Genomic DNA, 18,030 nt, shown 5'->3' on the forward strand with positions numbered 1-18,030 from the left:
TTTTTCTTTTTCTTTTTGAGGCACGGTTTCACTATGCAGTCCAGGCTCGCCTTGAACCCCACCGTGATCCTCCTGCCTCAGCTTCCCCAGTGCTGAGATTACAGGTGTGTGCCACCAGACCCTGTTTTCACTGCCTCCTGATAGTAAAACTTTCTTCTTGTAGAAATATGACTGAGAGCAAACACAGTACTTGATGCCGTATATACAGTGCTTAATTTTTGTGTGCCTTTGTGGTTCTGGGGATTACCACTCTACCACTGAGCCCCTGGAGTACTTAATATTAGAACAACAACAGATTCTAATATTTACCAAGTCCTTAATATATGCTAGGTGCATGCTAAGAGCTTTAATCTATTATCTCATTTCAGCCCAACAATAATCCTAGGAGACAGATAATACTGTTATTCCTATCTCGCAGATGAGGAAACTGAGATACAAAGAGCCCAAAATACAGTCAGGATTTTTTTTTTTTGTACAGGAGATAGAACTCAGAACCTTGCGCTTGTCAGGCAAGCACTTGTGCCAATGAGCAACATCCCCCACCCTACAGTCAGGATTTAAATCCAGATAATCTGAGTCTGGAACTCTGTCTGCTATCTGCTGATAAAGTGTAAAGGAGGGAGACAGAGAGAGATTCCTACAAAATGATGTGGAAATGTGAGGGGGAGGTTAGCAAAGTAAATGCCTTTAGGGCCAAAACAGCTGAGATACCAAGACTGGATGCACTGTATTATTTTCCACTTTAGGTTCCTTTCTGCTCTATTTGCTATGCTCCCAGGTTCCTCTTCTCACTTTCAAGATGTCTCTGCTGGTGGCTTCCTGGCTTCGACTTGAAGTCCAATCCTGAAATTCAGGCGCTACTTAGAACGGGAGCAGGAAACCCCGTGGTAACCACGGCAACGGTGGCGCGAGGCGAGAGCACTGCGCAGGCGCGTTCCATCCCGGCCCCAGCCGCTCCTCTGGGGCTCGGACTCCAGGGGGGGGCCGGGGGCCGACCGCGTGTGGGTGTGAGCGGGAGGCGGGACTGGGCGCCTGCGCAGTCTGGGGGGCACGGGTGTGATAGAGCTCACGTAGCTAGAGCTGCAGTCGCCGCCTCCTCGGCGGCGGCGCTGCAGCTGAGGCCTAGAGGTTATAAAAGGGCTAACGGGCTCCCTCTGCTGCCCAGTTGCGCCGCCAGCGGGCTGAGGGCCGGGAGTGGGTAACAGGCCTGGGAGAAGGCGCCGGGAAGACCAGAGCGAGCCACCCTCCTGTTTCCCTTTCCAGGTGAGATGCGCTTGCCGTCTTGCAGCGGCGGCCGCGGCGGCGCGGTGTCTCCTCCTCGCGCTGGAATGGCTGGGGCCGGGCGCTGCGCTTCCTCGCGGCAGCCTTGCGTCCTTCTCCCCGGAGGCCTGGCCGCGCTTCTCCGCGCCGCGCTTCCCGCCTCCGCGGCCAGGGCTGCGGCAGCCTCTGTCCCCGCCCCGGACCAGGACTTTCTTGAATGTTCCTTCCCGCGGGGATCGCCCTGTGGGTCCGAGTACCTGGTCCTCCCTGAGGAGCTGCGAGGGACGCGGGGGCGGGGCGTGGGTTTCGGCCGCCGCAGATGGTGAGCATGTGGCCGCGAGAGCAGATCGGAACGCTGGGAGCTGGAGCTGCAGCTGGAGCTGGAGCTCCGCGGCGCCCGCTCGAGGGGAAAGTCGTGGGTCGGGGAGCTGGACGACCGGCTCGGGAGTTGGGCTGAACTCATCTGTTGCGCGGCTGGTGCTGCCTCTGCGGCTAAACGTAGCCTGGGGCGCGGAGTTCCCGGCCGCCGGGGCTGGGGAAGTTGCTGTCACATCACCCATCACCCGGCGGGGGAAGCTCGGCTTCTTCCTTCCCTCTTCGTGCCCCGGACTCTTTAAAGGCGCAGAAGCTCCCCCGCCTCGAATTCGCAGGGGTTAAAAGTCCGGTCAGACATTCCACGGCTGAACGAATTTTGAGTTGGATTACACCACCGTCCCCCCACCGTAATGCTTCAAAGGGGAGGAAGGATGGCTGGTGCGATGAGTGCGATATCGTTTCTCTTAAATCATCCAGCCTGTGGAATACAGATTCAGGTTTGGCCGCTCGCTGCTTCTGTGTTCTGCACAGAGTGGCGAAGACTCTTGGAACTTTGCACTGTCTTAAGAAAGGGAGGAAAAAGCAGCTGGGTCCCCTTTTAGGAGCAGATCTGAAAGGCCAGAGGCTGCCAATTTCGACTTAACTGTTTCTCGGAGAGCTGTGGCTCTTGGACGTAGCCTAGGAATGCACTCGGGAGGGATGGAGTGGCCGCTACGTGAGTGGGGGCGGGGGGCAGACGTGGCAGCAGGGTTCTTTCATCCATTTTACTCGTTTTTTTTTTTTTTAAGGTTCTGGAAAGAAACACATTCCCCTCGTAGGGTGAGATCTAGTTTATGAATGGGATTAGTCTTCTCCTAGAATGAAAAATTCAGTCTACATAGCAGACCATTGGAAGTTAGTTTTGAAATCACTTTAAAGGGGATTTTTTGGGATCAGGTTTCTGTGGAGAAAATAGATACCTAAAGCAGGAAATAGTGAAGAAGCCGAACGTGAACAACCTTGAATACATTTTTGCCTTGATTTGGAATATGAATAGTCATTCTCGACTTTTGTTTAACTTTGACTTTTAGCCTCGGAGTGTTATTTTTCAGAATCTTAAATACGAACTGCAAATTTTACCTTTTTCTTTCTATGGGAAGCAGAGATTTTATCACTTACCTGTAAAAATCATGTTGATTTTGGTTTTGGAACATTATGCCTTATTCGCTCCTGCCAGCGTTTTTGATAGCTAATGACAAATGCTTCTTAGATTTTACAGAAACTAGGAAAAGGACTACTTTTTCCCTTTTAAATGAGTAATGCTGTTTCCATTGACATTGAAGAGTTTTATTTTGAAGTACTGGAAGTTAGGATTTTGATAAGGGGATAATTACACTGGCTGGTATGAAACATTTGTACAAATTTTAATTATCGCAAAAAAAAAAAAAACGAACAGCGTCAATGAGTATTGAAAAAGAAAACTTCATATCACTTGGTAGTGCACGTCGCTGCCGATGGATGTTGGTAAGGAGGTGCTTATCTTTTCTGTTAACACAGAATGAGTTATATTACCTCTTTTAAGTTCAGACTCCTGTTTTTAGTCCAGGGATTCAGCAAGAGCTGGGACAGTCTTAAAGCTTGTGAATCTTCATTTCTGTGGGAGAAATACTTATTTTACTTAGTGATGAATTATCAACTGGAACATAATTATCACTTTTAGATTGACCTACTTTGAGGTCATGAAATTCTTTGAAAATGCTGGCAAGCGTGGATTTACATCAGAAAATGCAAATATACATATCTACATGAAATTTTAGGTACCATTTCCTCCCCTCACAGCCCACCCGTGGACTGTATTATAATAACCTCTAAAAAGTAAGATAGATAGGAAGCAACTGTTCAGGGTATCTGCACATCTTGAGGTAGAATTTGTTGAAGATGTCTGAAGATTGAGCTGGGCATGTAAGATTAACTAGACTTGAATATATAGATGACTTAATAAACTTTTGCTAAAAAGATTTTAACAAAAGTTAATTGATTGTAAAAATCGCTGACTTGCTAAACTGTCTAGCAGTGAAAGTACAAAAGGGTGCCCTCACCCCACAATGTAACATGTCTTTGTTTTTTCCACTCTGAAAGTAGAATAGACATGAAGGTAAACAAAATAAAATGTATAGGGTCTGGGGATATAGCTCAGTGGCACAGAGCCTGCCTGGCAAGCATGAGGTCATGAGTTCAATTACTGGTACCAAAAAAATAATGTATAATCATTGGCATTAAACTTTATTGCTCCTGCAGTGAGATCTTGAATCTCAAAGTATGGTGGAGCCCTGCCAAGTACCTGCCTGGATCCTAGCCCTCTGACAGGTTGAGGCAAGAGGATTACAAGTTTGAGCCCAGCTCAGGAAATTTAGCAATTTAGTGAGACCCTATCTCAAATTTTAAACAAATAAATAGGGCTGCGGATGTACCTCATTGTGTAGGCTCTGGGTTCACCCCTAGTATCACAAAAAACAAAAAAACATAATGGGGTGGAGTGTGTATAAATAAGGAAGTATAAAACAAGTAAAGTACCTGGGCTTGTGGGGCACACGCCTGTAATCCCAGCACTTGGGAGGCTGAGGCAGGAGGATCACTGGAGTTCAAGGCCAGCTTGAACTGCATGGCAAGACTCTATCTCAAAAAGACCAAAAAAAAAAAGTAAAAGTGAAGCCAGGGTGGGGGATATAGCTCAGCAGCACAGTGCTGCTTGGCAAGTGCAAGGTCCCGAGTTTGATTCCCGGTACCAAAAAAAAAAACCCTCCCCCCAAAAAACAAAAAAACAGACATGAAGCCAGTTAAAGCCTTGTGTTTCTACTCAATGAAATTTACTTGTATAAATTGAAGTTACCCTATCATAAGTTTCCCTCTAACCAAGTAAATATTGTACCTGAATAAAAACTTGTGGAATTCAAAGGATTCTTATTTAGGCTACTCTAGCAGCTTTTGAACTTGATATAAGGAAAACCGTTCTTTTTCCTGGTCTTCCTTTGGATGATTAGTATGACAGTATGTTTGATTGGATGTTGGCTAAGAATACAGCTGCTTTCATAGCCGTCATCAGAGAATGAGTACTGTCTTGGACTTGCTGCTTAGTGTTTCTTAGAAATTTGTCCATGGTTTGGTTGTTTAAAAATCTGTCACCTAATAGTAAGATTATATCAAGTTAATATTGTCAGTCCCTCTTTTACTGGGCATTTGGGCTGTTTCTCCATTATAAGCAACACAGAGAACACTAATTTAGTGGTTCCTTTTATCCACCTGCATAGCTACAGTTAACTTTAACCAGTTTTCTTTCTTTATTTTTTAAGAAAGGAAACACGTGACAGTAAAACTTTTTTTTTTTTGTCTTTTTGAGACCGGGTCTCACTATACGGTTCAGGCTGGCCTTGAACTTACTTTGTTTTCTAGGCTGGCCTCAAACTCGCAGCAATCTCTCTGCCTTAGACTCCCAAGTGCTGGGATTACAGGTGTGTGCCAGCACACCTGGGTGACAGTAAGATTCTTTTTTTTTTTGGCACTGGAAATTGAACTCAGGACCTTGCACTTGCCAGCCAGGCACTGTGCTGCTGAGCTATATCCCCTGCCCAGCAGTAAGACTTTTAATCAGTATCTTAGTCTGTTTTTCACTGCTATAATAAGATACCCAAGACTGAGTAATTTGTAAAGAAAAGAGGTTTATTTATGTTATAGTTCTGGAGGTCCAAGAGCACAGCACTGGCTTTTGCCCAGCTCTAGGGAGCACCTCATAGGAAAGTGAGAAAGTGATCACATGGGGAGACAGGAAGCAGAGATTCAGGGGTCATGCTCACTGTCTTATACTAACAGCCCATCCTTATGGGAACTAACTTTCTCTGAGACCAGCATTGATCCCTTCTGAGTGCCTAGATGACCTACCTACCTCCCACTAGAGCCAACTTCTTAAAGGCCCCCACTACCCTGCACATCACCACATTTTTCTATTTCCAGGCCTAGAAGAATGTTCTGGGGATTGGACTGCACTCTGAAAAGATTTGAAAAGTTTTCTGTAACCTACCAGACAACTAAATCACCTTATGTGTTAGGTTATTTGAATCTTAAGATAATTCTGTGAGGTAGTTTATATCATCCCCATTTTACAAGTAAAGAAACCAAGACTCAGAAAAGTCAGGTTACTCGCTTAACAATATAGTAAGTGGCAAAATTAGGTCTTGGACTCAGGTTGTCTATTTTCTGATTCACATTTCGTGTTAACTTCACCATCCAGACTGATTTTGAAAAAAATTAATTTTTTTTTTGAGACAGGATCTGGTTATGCAGTCTAGGCTGGATTTGAACTTACTGTGTAGCCCAGGCTGGCCTCGAACTTATGGCAATCCTCCTTCCTCAGCTTCCTGAGTGGAGATTACAGGTGTGCACCACCATGCCTGACTGAAAAAAAGATAATTTAATAGCATGTTTACAACTGTATTAGAAATACTTCCAATATTTAGAGTTGAAATAAAGTGGTTTCTTGGTTAGTAGTAATTAACTTAGTCATTCTACTAAATTTAAGCATTTATGATGTGCCCAGTAGACTATGGGAGAATCAAAAGGATCATGAGAAATGTTTCATAGAACATGAAGTTACATAATAATAGAGGCATGAAACTATTTTGCTTCACGTTAAATCTGAGTATGTGCTGAATGGAAGCACATAATCTAAATTCACATCCTCTGCAACCATGAATTTATTTCCCATTTTAGTAGATGTCATCTTATTTTATGTATATTTTCCTCAATTTGAGAACTTTGGAACTAGTATTGGAAAAGAAGAAATTGATGGCTAGGAAGGGAAGAAGTTAACCAGGATAAAGAAAAGTAGAATTTTGGCAAAATATCCTTGGGAGGGATAAAGTTGAGTATATTTGGGTGTCTGAGCTATAATCCATGATTTAAGAGGAGAGGGACTGCTTAGACGGTGTTGTAATGAGCCTTGGTCTGAATCATTCAGTTTCAGAGATAAGAGCATACATAGCCTCTTTTATATTAGGAATGATATTTAAATAATATTATGGATACAAATGGAAGTTTATTCCTCATGTAAAGTGGGTTAAATAGAAATTTTATTAGATGTTTCCATTATAAGAATCAGAATTACTTTGGTCTTGGAACTTAAACCCAAGAATTAAATCATCAGCAACTACAAGTCATAAAAGAAAAAAACATCGAATGTTGTATGAAGTGTCAAAAGAATATAATAGTAGTCATCCTCTGTACCCATCCTGAGACCCCAGTGGGTGCCTGAAACCTCAGTACCAGATCCCACACATACTTTTTTTTCCTATACATACATACCTATGGTAAATTTTAATTTATAAATTGGGCACGGTAAGAGAGTAACAACAATAAAAATAGAACAATCATAACAGTATGCTTACAACAAAATTTCTGTGAATATAGCCCCACTTTCTCTTTCTCTAAATATCTTACTCAACTTTTCACTGAAAGGAAGCACTTTATGACTTTTTTTCATTGAATTGCCAGTGCACTACACTTTGTTCAAAATACTTTTAATTCCTTATTGCACTGTAGAAGTGCTTTTCAACCAGTTGACCATGGGTAAGTGCAATCATGGGAAGTGAATCTGAGGATAAGGGGGAACTAATGTGTTATGTTATGCATGTCTATGACAAAGACAGAAATGAACTCTAAACATTTTGTTAAAATTTTGGAAAAAAATGCTTCTGTAAGGATTCTGGGGAGTAACAGAAATAGAAACTTGTAAAGTTTTAATAATTTACTTTAAGATATCTAATTCATTTTTTGTTCTCAATGTGTAAGATTCCTTACTTCAGTCCCTAGCTCTGTTGCCCAAATAATTTCTCAAGTTTTCTAACCATGAAAACCATTTCTTGAAAACTTTAAGAATTATTTCAGTTAAGAAGGAAAATATATATATATATATAAAGATTAGACTAGTATTTCATTTTAGAAAAATTATCCTGAAGATGTTCTCCTTGATTCTATATTGGGATCATTTAAGCACTTATTGTGGGTCTGTTGTTATGCATTGAACATTGTGCTGAATGAATAACTTCTTGTTTTGAAATAACTTGCTGAATGGAGAACAGTGTCTTGCTCACTTTTCTCTCGTTGCTGGGACAAAATAGCCAACACCCCAAGTTAAGGAAGAAAAGGTTTGTTTAGTTCACAATTTGTGGAAGTTTCAGTCCATAATCAGATGGCTTCAAGGCAGAGTGGCACATGGCACAGGGCAACAGTTCTAGGCAGTTGAAGCAAGAAGAGCAAAAGGGGGGAAGAGCAAACCTCTTTCCTGTCTTATATTGTATCAGGCTACCTGCTCTAGGGTGGGCGTAGCATTCACACCATCTCCCGCCCTCCTCTTGCACAGGATGAGGTGTTTGTAAAGTGAGGACCCTGGCCCCCTGCTGAGTCACTTATTTAAGCTTCTAACCTCAATTCTCAAATTGACACAGCGTATCAACCATTACAGACATTTGTATTTATTTTAAAGTAGTAAAGATTAACTGGTTTTAAATACATGCAAGACTTCTCTTATACTCTAATTTTATACTGTATTAACTAACTGCATTTGTATATCCAGTTCCTTCAAAAAATGATCAGTGTCAAAAATAAAAAAAAATGATGTGTTTATTTTAGTGTTTCTAAAACCTGCTTGTTCAATTTAAGACCTCAAAGGATTACTTACTAAGTTGACCTTTGTTCTTGCCCCATTGTTCCAGCAAATTCCTGCCCCCATTTTTTTTTTTTTTTTTTGGTTTTTCTCTGATACCGGGAACCGAACTCATGACCTTGTGCTTGCCAGACAGGCGCTTTGCTGCTGAGCTAAATCCCCAGCCCCCTGCCCCCATTATTTAAAACTCAGATAAGATTTTATTCATATTCAAAGGTTGTATGAAGATAGTTTGAAATTTATATGGCTTCAGCATTGCTGGGCGTGGTAGTGTACGCCTGTAAACCCTGCACTGCGGAATCCCGGGACTGAGGAGGCTGAGGCAGGAGCATCACTGTGAATTCGAGGTCAGCTGGGGTTACATAGTGAAACCCTGTCTCAAAAAAACAAAAAAAGAAACACCCCAAAATTCAGTTATTCTTGAATTCTTGCCCCATATCCCCAAGTAACTGATATTTCTTAATTGTTTTCTGTGTGGCAGGTATTATATTAGGTACTTTCATCTACATTAGTGCTTTTTAAATTATGTGCTATTAGACACATTTGGGCTCGTATTTTAACATCTTTTTTTCTTATGTAGGGACAGCCAAAAAAATGTATATTATTGATGAATCTTACTATTTTGGAGGACTATTAATATCACTTATAATAAATTTTTTAGATTCTGTATCCTGGTAACAAGAATCTTACCTTTTTCCTACATTAGAAAATGTTTATATTTTTAACTAAGTGTTGAAATAGTTGAAAGATATTATGTAGTTTAAAATATGGGCGCAGTGGCACATGCCTGTGATCCCAGAATTTGGGAGGCTGAGGCAAGAGGATTGCTGTGAGTTCGAGGCCAGCCTGGGTTACAAAGTGAGTTCAAGGCTATCCTTAGCTACATAGTGAGACCCTGTCTCAAAAAACTAAACAAAGGGAGTGGGGTACTATATTCTCTAGAACAGAGTATAGGAGAGGTAGAGGTACCATAAACAATATCAGATCCTGTGTGTTTTTGAAATCCTAAGGTTATCTTGGGACCCAGGAAGAACCTCCAAGAGATAGCCTGTGTAGCACTTTCAGCATCTTGTAGAGCTGACTTCCTACATGAATCTTGAAATACTATTCATTTTAATTATGTCAACAGCTAGGTTCACTGCTGAACTACAGAAAGCTATGGGAAAAAAAGCTAGTATGATTTCTGGGTTTTCATAGAAAAGTTGGATGTAGCATTAAAACACTTGTCCATCAGATTGTAAGTACTAGATATAGCTCACTCTTTTTGGGAGCAGAAGTATGACTGGAATTCATGGAATTAAGTTAAAACAAATGACAATTTGCTGAGGGATTATAGAGAAGAACAGAAATAAAACCAGTTCTGCTAGCAGTCAGTCTTCAGTGCCTTAGAAAATCCATCCTGCTTAGATGGAGAAGGCATGCCAAATCTTAAATGTAGCACATTGTGGTGGCCTGAATTAGGAGCCTGCACTTGGGTTGGTCTTTTGTGTTGATCTTGAAGACTGTCAAAAAGATTCAAGTGTTGGGGCTGGGGGGTTAGCTCAGTGGCAAAGTGCCTGCCTGGCAAGTGCAAGGTCATGAGTTTGATTCCTGGTACCAGAAGAAAAACAAAAAACAAAAACAAAAAAAAAAAAGAAAAGAAAAGATTCAAGTGTGAACACAGATGCCAGGAGTACCAACAATTGAGTATGATAACTGTACGAGAAGAAATAAAGCTGGAGCCCTCTAAAACAAGGTTTAGAACAGGTATAGAAGGTGTGGAGAGACTATTAAAAGCAGCCTTCTGGAATATTTTTAGTGTCAAAGTTTAGAACTGAATATCCAGCACTCTTTAGTCTGCTTATTAATTTTTGAATTTCTCTGGGGAAAACAAACTTTATATAAGAGCCACTATTCTAGGCTAACACTTTCTTTTTGTGTTTTTTCTTTTTGTGTTTTTTCTTTTTTTTTTTTTGAGACAGGGTCTCACTATGCTGGGACTACAGGCATGTGCCACCACACCTGGGGAAAACAGAATTTTTAATGTTGCAACTTTTTCTTGAAAGAAAAAATGTGAAACTGAAAGGATAATAGGATTACTTGCCAGGTGCCCTGTTCTAGTAATTCATTGAAAAACTTGTACCTAAATTCAATGAATCCTGATAACTGAACATCATAAATATTTACAGTGTAGTAGAACTGTTTTAAACTCTGTTCCCAGGTTTAATTGATCTGTGGAGTGCATAGGGCTGGACTTTCCTGGAAGAAGTGTTGTAGGAAACTTTTATGTTTGGATAAGTAGTAAATTTTGCAATATATTTTTTTATCCAAGCCTACCTGAGAATGTTTTCCAATAAGATTTCTTCCATGCTGTTTTTCCTTATAATTTAAATGTAATATGCATATAAAACATTATATATAATGTGTTTATATGTTACAAAAATTACACTATAAACACTCGTGAACCTACTGTTCCACCAAGAACCAAATTATTATTAATAACTTTATATAGTTATAGTTTTTTTTTTACAGCACTGTTTTATTCTAGTGTAAGTTTACCTTTGGAACTTTGACTCTTACTGCATTCCCCCGCCCCCGGTACTGGGAATCCAACTCACAACCTTGCGCTTGCCAGGCAGGCGCTGTGCCGCTGAGCTAAACCCCCGGCCCCTTTTTCTCCTTTGTCTTCTCTTTGCTTTTTTTTTTTTTTTTAAATTAAGGCAAGTTATCCCAAAGATTTTGTCTGAGATTACATCTACTTTGACCTATTTAAATCTTCACCTTCTTTGAACATTAGTCATTTATATCTTACTGTTTTTTATAAAGCTCTAGTTTCTTGTGATGTTTGACCCTTTAATGCTCTAGAGTGATTTACTTAACTAGCTGCTGAGTGAGGGTAGAAAGAAATGGAAATGAGAGAACAGAAGTAGGAAATCACTGTTTTAAAAACCTGATTGATAGACATCTTTGCCCGTAAATGTCACTTAAGGCTTCTGAATGAATGTGGATAAATGAGGCATATTATTAAAACAGAGGAATCATTCCATAAAATAATTACTAGAAATTCAATTATAATTTTAAGTAGATAAATTGAATCTTATTATTTTGGAGGACTATGCATATTTTAAGGGCAGTGGCAAAGTATCTTTTGTGTAATTTCAAGGGGGTCTTTATATCCAGTGTTTCTAATGCTGTATCATTCTGAACTTTGTATTGTGAGTAACAGAAATCCCTCCCACCCTGGCCCTGTCTTGTAATTGAACCTCCTTTTGTACATGCTAGGCAAGCAGTGTACCACTGAGCTATATCCCCAGACCCTCAGAAATTCCTTTTGAACTAGCTTAAGAACAAGGGAATTTGCAGGCTTCCTCACGTGGGTTGGGAAATTACTGGGGAGCTCTCATTCAGTTTAGCAGAATCAGAGATTTGGGGACTGGAACTACTTGTCTCTGTATTTCAGTGTTTGTCCTGTTTATAGATTGGGTTCTTGTGTATCCTTAGTGAAAAGCAAAGATTGTCACAAGGCAGATCCAAATTTAGTGTCTGAGTTTACAAATTCCATAGAGAGTTTTTTCTGTAACCTATTCCTCGAACACTGAACATGGAGGATATGTTCACTGGCCTAACTTATGATCTGTGTGTCTCTAGGAGGACAGCAAATGAGACAGTGTGCACTCTGGTAGTGCCATCACCAGTGGATTATTAGATTGCTTTTAAATAGGCTTAGAAGAAGAGTAAAATCTGGAAGCTTAGAGTTAGTATGCTCAAAAACTTAAGGTATTTTTAGCTGCTGTTTTTTGTGTTATGGAGTAGTTAACCACTTCCTAAAAGGCTTAGGGGGCCTTACTGTGGAAGTTTATGTTTGTGGTTTATTATTTTATATAAATTTTGTCACTATGCTAATACAAGGCATCTGGAAAATTAATTTAAAAAATCACTTAATCTGCAATCTAGAGACAGCTACATTTGGATGAATTTCTTCTGCTTATTTTCTTGCAAAGATATAACCATGTTATGATGTTAATTTTTTTGTTCGTTTTGATCAGTATTAATCTATTTTTAACTTTTTGTCAGGTAGTGAAAACTTAATCTCGTTCAATACAGATTCCATCACAGTTGTATGATACTAGTTTTTCACTGAACTTCCTTCTTTCTTAACTTCCCAAGCTTAAAGGTAGCTTTTAATTTTGTTGACATATAATGCCATCATTAAATAATTTTCATCTTAATTTGTTCAGTTGTTCATTTGATGGGCATAGATAGTATCTTAATTTTTGTGTCTTTATTGGTAATAAGATTGATCATTTTTTGTTTTAACTATTTACAGTTCTTTTTTGTGGGTTTCCTTATTCTTTATCCACTTATCTATTGGCATATTAGTATTTTTATTGACTTCTTTGAGTTCTTAAAAAGAACTCTCTTCTGAAAATGGTTTCCTAGCTTGTAGTTCATAGTTTTTTCATATATAAACTTAAATTTTTTTGTGTATTTAAATTCCATTTGGCTTTTGATAAGTTGTTTTCTTACTTTTTTTTGTTTTCTTATTTTTTAGTTTAGAAGTTTTCTGCTTTCAAAGATCCTATAGTTTATCTTATTGTTTTACTTTGTTTTGTTGATTAGAACTGTTAAATCTGTCTAAAAATTATTTTGAAGCATAAAAGGTTAAAGGCATATTTATTTTTCATAAGAGTAATGCTTTGAAGTTTCATGGAAGTTCTCTTATCCTTAAAGTTTTCAAGTTACTGTATTTGAAGAAAAACACTGTTTTAGGCTTATTTTTAGTTATTTTTGTAAGCTAATATTTCTTGATTATTGTGAGAGATTTAAGGAAAATGAAAGGTGACAAGTTTTTAGTGGCAGTAGAAATGAAAAAACTTTTTATCTGGTAAATCTAAACTTTTTATTATAATTCTGTTGGTACAGTGAAAACATTTGTATTTTTTGAAAGTAGCATTTGCTCATGAAGAAAATTATGACAGAAATCTGTTTAAACAGTGAGAAAATTCTGGATTTTTCACGCAGCCCAGGGTTTTGAAAAAGCCTTGTGCTTTGGCAGGAGCCCAGGGGAGGAAGTGTCTGCATCTGCTGAGTTCTAGAAGACTTCCCAAAGTCACTGTAAGGCAGCCAAGAAAGCAGTGCATTTCACTACTTACTGTGTGGTTCTGGAAGTATCTGGAAGTTTGCAGCAGACTTGAGGGAGGAGATTTAGGAGTTCTTCCAGAATCATTTTTTCTGGTGATCTATTTTTATTGAGATTCAAAGTTGGCAGGGAAAAGGGGTCATTTTTCAGCTTTGGAGGAATAGAAAGCTTTCAGTGTAGCCTTTATTGAGCCTGTTGGTTTAGGTGAATTCACATGGGAAGAGTCAGAGATGCCTACATAAAGAGAGAGGCACAGGGCAACAAGTCAGACACCCAGAGAGCCTGTTACTGGGGCAGGCGGTACTGTAATGGTAGTTTATCCTCTTGTTAGATAAATGCAAAGATTTAAAGTCCCTATTTGTGGTAGAGAAGCAGCAAGCAAAAAGTTCTAGCAGGGCCTCTGGGAAATTAAGTAAAGCCTTCCTGTTGGTGAGGAGATCCTCATTTGCCATGAAGCACCCTCTCTAGAAAAGACTGCTGCCAGAGATAAAGGGAAGAAGGAAGGGCTTTGCTGCGAGAATTAAAACAAGAAAGGAGAAAAAAGCCAAGGTTACATACTCAGCTAAGACTTTTTTGTAGATATGGTAAGAAAAGAAAAAACCTCAAGACTGCGTCCTTGGAGAGAAATTACTAGTTTTAAGTGGACAGGGCTGTTTACTTGAGATATAATTCATGTAACAAACAGTTCATTCATTTAATATTCAAGACAGTGTTGTTTAAGTATCAATCACCACAGTCCGTTTGGGACACTGTCATTATCCCCATGTCCACACTTTTAATTGAATTTATTTTACAATTTAAAATCATATAGGTTAAATATGGAACAAGTTAGGAATTTTAAGGATTAATCAGAAAACTATGAAATCCTTTTTCCTTTAAAAATATTATAATATCTTTAAAATGTATTTATAATAGTCAAGTTGTCATTCTAATACATTTTATGGGAAAATCATTGTTCTAGATCACAGAAAAGAAAACTTTTCAGGCTATATTAAAAGCAACTACTATTACTTCCTGAAATAGTCACAATTACTAAGGAAAAAACAAACTGAGGTTGAGTTTTTAAGGATAAGCTACTGGGTTATAACAAACATGTACATTTTTCTGTAATATGAAGTACTGAGGTACTCTATGAAAAATAAGAACTTAGCTATTATTAAATCAGTATACAGGTATTAACATCATTCTGTAGGTAGCCTAATCTTGGAGTCTGACCTTCATTTTGTTCATGGACAGAATAGATAAGCTTTTTTTTGATAATGGCTCTGTTTCTTTTATAGGTGTGTGAACTTGTAAAATTAAATCATCCAAGATGATCTGGCATATTCTAATTGTAGGGATTCTGCTTCCCCAAACTTTGGCCCATCCAGGCTTTTTTACTTCAATTGGTGAGTCTTAACTACTCTTTGTGTTGTTTCTGCATTCAAAAGTTTCCATTTTTTTAATGTTTTAAATAGGTAAAAACAAATTCAGTGCATTCCCAAAGACTGACGTATTTGGCTTACTCTTGCCCTGCTAAAAGTCCCCTCTCTCTCATTTTTAACTCAGTTCTTTTTCTTTATTTTTATTATAAAAATCTGACATATTCTGGTTAGAAACTTAAGAAAATGTAGAAGAGCTTATCAAAGAAAATTACTAATAAGTTTATCTAGCTAATAGTTGATATACTTGTACTTTAGTCCTTTTCAATGCTCAGATACACAAATAAACTATATATTATTTCCTAACCTGATTTTTCCATGTAAGAATCTACTGTGAGCATTCTTTTTGCTACACTGTAATTTTTTAAAGTCCTTAAAAATATTATAAAATAATGTATCAAGGCGGGGGGGGGGCGGGTACGGCTCAATAGTATAGCAGGCAGCTCAGGGTTCATCCCCTAGCACTGGGAAAAATTGGTTAAAAAACCACAAGTACAATACATAGAATATAAGACCTCCCCCTGTCTCTTGCTTCTACAGTTTTCTTCATAGTTTGATATGTAGTGTTTTATATTTTCCTTTCTATATTGCATTGTCTTAAATGAGATGTTTTCCTTCATTCTTTTGACCATTTGGGCCCTTATGGAATTACAGAGCTAAAACATAAATATTATATATTTATGATACTTGATTTCAGGATATAAAATGATGAGCCCTCTAATCCCTTATAAGTAAAAAAGCATAGATCATGTGCAGTTTTGCAGTGTGAGTCTGTTTATTAAATACAAATTTAATCAGACCTGGAAAGAAAAGGTGTAGAAGGAGGTGGTGAAGAAGAAACACTGGGGGCTGGGGACATAGCTCAGTGGCACAGGCTCCTGCCAGACAAGCGCAAGGTCCTGAGTTCGATCCCCAGAACCAAAAACAAAACAAAACAAACAAAGGAGAAACATTGATCCTTGGAAAGTAGTGTTGTGTTGTAATTCTACTTTATTTATTAAAAGACAGTTTGCCACCATAGTGCAAAATAAAGTACCTGGAAAATTAGACCCAGAGCACATAATTAGAACAGGTTTGGCTTTATTTTGATTGAACTAATGAAAAAGAAAAAGGATACTTTGCTTCAACACATCTCATTCAGTTAAATCCTCCCATAGGATGAAGCATTCTCAGTCATTCTTGGCTGGTTCGAAACTGTGTAGATGAATATGAATACTGGGTAACGTGCTTTCCCTCTTTCCTTCGTAGGTCAGATGACTGATTTGATCCATACTGAGAAAGACCTGGTGACTTCTCTGAAAGATTATATTAAGGCAGAAGAGGATAAGTTAGAACAGATAAAAAAGTATGTAATATGTTTTACTTAGTAAGACTGACATCTGGGTGTTTTTGAGATAAGACCTGAGAATTCCTGTCTTTTGTTTAATGAGTAGCCAAGTATTAAGGCTTTTTTTAAAAAAATAGTTGCTCAGTATGTAGTTCAGGCTGGTCATGAACTCACTATGTAGCTCAGGCTGGCCTTGAACTCACGACGACCTCCAGCCTTCCTGCTTCAGCCTCCTGAGTGCTGAGATTTCAGGTGTGAACCACCATACATGGCAAATTTTATTACAGGGTCAATTGAGCCCAAGATTTCTAAGCCAGCCTGGGCAGCAAAGTGAAAAAAAAAAAAAAAAAAACAGATGTAAGTTGATTTAAATGAACACATAAGTGAACTTTTGTTGGGCCAATTTGAACTTTGTAATAGTTATTTGGCCTTAAAGATCTGTGGGGAGGGGCTGGGGATTTAGCTCACCGGCATAGTGCCTGCCTGGCAAGTGCAAGGTCGTGAGTTCGATTCCCAGTACCAGAAAAAACCAAAACAAAACAAAAGATCTATGGGGAAATGACTTTTTTCTATATTTTTAGTAGAGGGATTCAGTCCTAACTTCTACTAAGGTAGGGAGAATCCATTTACTATGGTCATTTGGGAGAAACAAAACAACAGAAAAATCTTTCTGTTTTATTTTAATTCTGCCAAGTCAGATTTTATCCATAAGATTTTACTCTTTAAACAACCTTTATCATTTTACTTTAGAACAAAGTCATGTGTGTAGTTTTAACTCAGAAACCTCTAATCTAGTCTTTTTTCCCCCAAGTACCTTACTAAATTGTGGTTTTCTTTAATGAGTGTGTGTGTATTTTTATGTCATACATTTATAGATGGGCAGATAAGTTAGATCGGCTAACTAGCACAGCAACAAAAGATCCAGAAGGATTTGTCGGACATCCTGTAAATGCATTCAAGTTGATGAAACGCTTGAATACTGAATGGAGTGAGTTGGAGAATCTGGTCCTTAAGGATATGTCAGATGGTAAGTCTGAGGGGACTAGTGAATCCCCCTCCCCCCAAAAGGTAAAGCAATATTGCTACTACTTATAAAATGCCAAAATTAGTGATAAATTCAGTTCCAGAATGTCAGGTATTCAGTGTTGTAATTATTGATTGGGTACATTTGGTTTGACTAGAGTTCATTTAGTCAAGATCCTGAATTCTTTGATTATAAAAAATAGTAATTTCTGCTTCTGTGACTAACACTGGTGATTTTGTTTTGAAATCTATAGAAGTGAATAGCTTATTTGGCATATAGCTTTATTTCTGAGGATAATCATTTTTATTTTGGGATTTACCTTCAGACTTCAAAAATTTATGTGTTTGCTGGGTGTGGCGGCCCACACCTGTAATCTCAACACTCTGGAGACTGAGGCAATAAACATGAAGAGTTCAGGGCCAGGCTGGGCCACATAGTGAGTTCAAGGATCGCTTGGACTATATAGCAAGACCCTGTCTCAGAAACCAAAAAAAAAAAAGAAACAGGAAAAAATTGTGTGTAAATCTTTATTTTCAGTTAGTTTCAAAAATACTGAGTAAATTGCCAGGCTGGTGGCACATGCCTGTAATCCCAGCACTGTGGGAAGCTGAGTCAGGAGGATCATAAATTCAAAGTCCAGGCAATTTAGCAAGACCTTGTATCAAATATTTAAGAAAAACTGGGAGGGCTGGGAATATAACTCAGTGGCACAGCACCTGCCTCTGAGTTCAATTCCTGGTACCCAAAAAAAAAAAAAAAAAAAATCAGTGGGGCGTGGTGGGGCGTGCCTGTAATCCCAGCACTTGGAGGCTGAGGCAGGAGGATCGTGAGTTTGAGGCCAGCCTGGGATACAGAGTGAGCTCAAGGCCA

General features: G+C 38.8%; 1 protein-coding gene across 3 annotated transcripts in view; it reads left to right on the top strand.

Moving 5' to 3' along the window:
- The first annotated feature begins 997 nt into the window (after positions 1 to 997).
- P4ha1 (prolyl 4-hydroxylase, alpha polypeptide I) overlaps positions 998 to 18,030 on the top strand; it is a 64,276-nt gene continuing 47,243 nt past the window's right edge. The window contains exons 1-4 of one of the 3 annotated variants that reach the window (XM_005389998.2): positions 998 to 1,263; positions 14,669 to 14,776; positions 16,058 to 16,154; positions 17,012 to 17,163. In XM_005389998.2, the coding sequence (XP_005390055.1) occupies positions 14,701 to 14,776; positions 16,058 to 16,154; positions 17,012 to 17,163 (325 nt within the window). In that variant the 5' untranslated portion in view covers positions 998 to 1,263; positions 14,669 to 14,700. Of the gene's footprint in view, positions 1,264 to 1,363; positions 1,583 to 14,668; positions 14,777 to 16,057; positions 16,155 to 17,011; positions 17,164 to 18,030 lie in introns of those variants that run through there. The other 2 variants (XM_005389997.2, XM_013516757.1) reach the window with 2 other exon arrangements.

The sequence above is a fragment of the Chinchilla lanigera genome, unplaced genomic scaffold (assembly GCF_000276665.1).
Source record: "Chinchilla lanigera isolate Chin_1 unplaced genomic scaffold, ChiLan1.0 scaffold00036, whole genome shotgun sequence".
Classification (NCBI taxonomy): domain Eukaryota; kingdom Metazoa; phylum Chordata; class Mammalia; order Rodentia; family Chinchillidae; genus Chinchilla; species Chinchilla lanigera.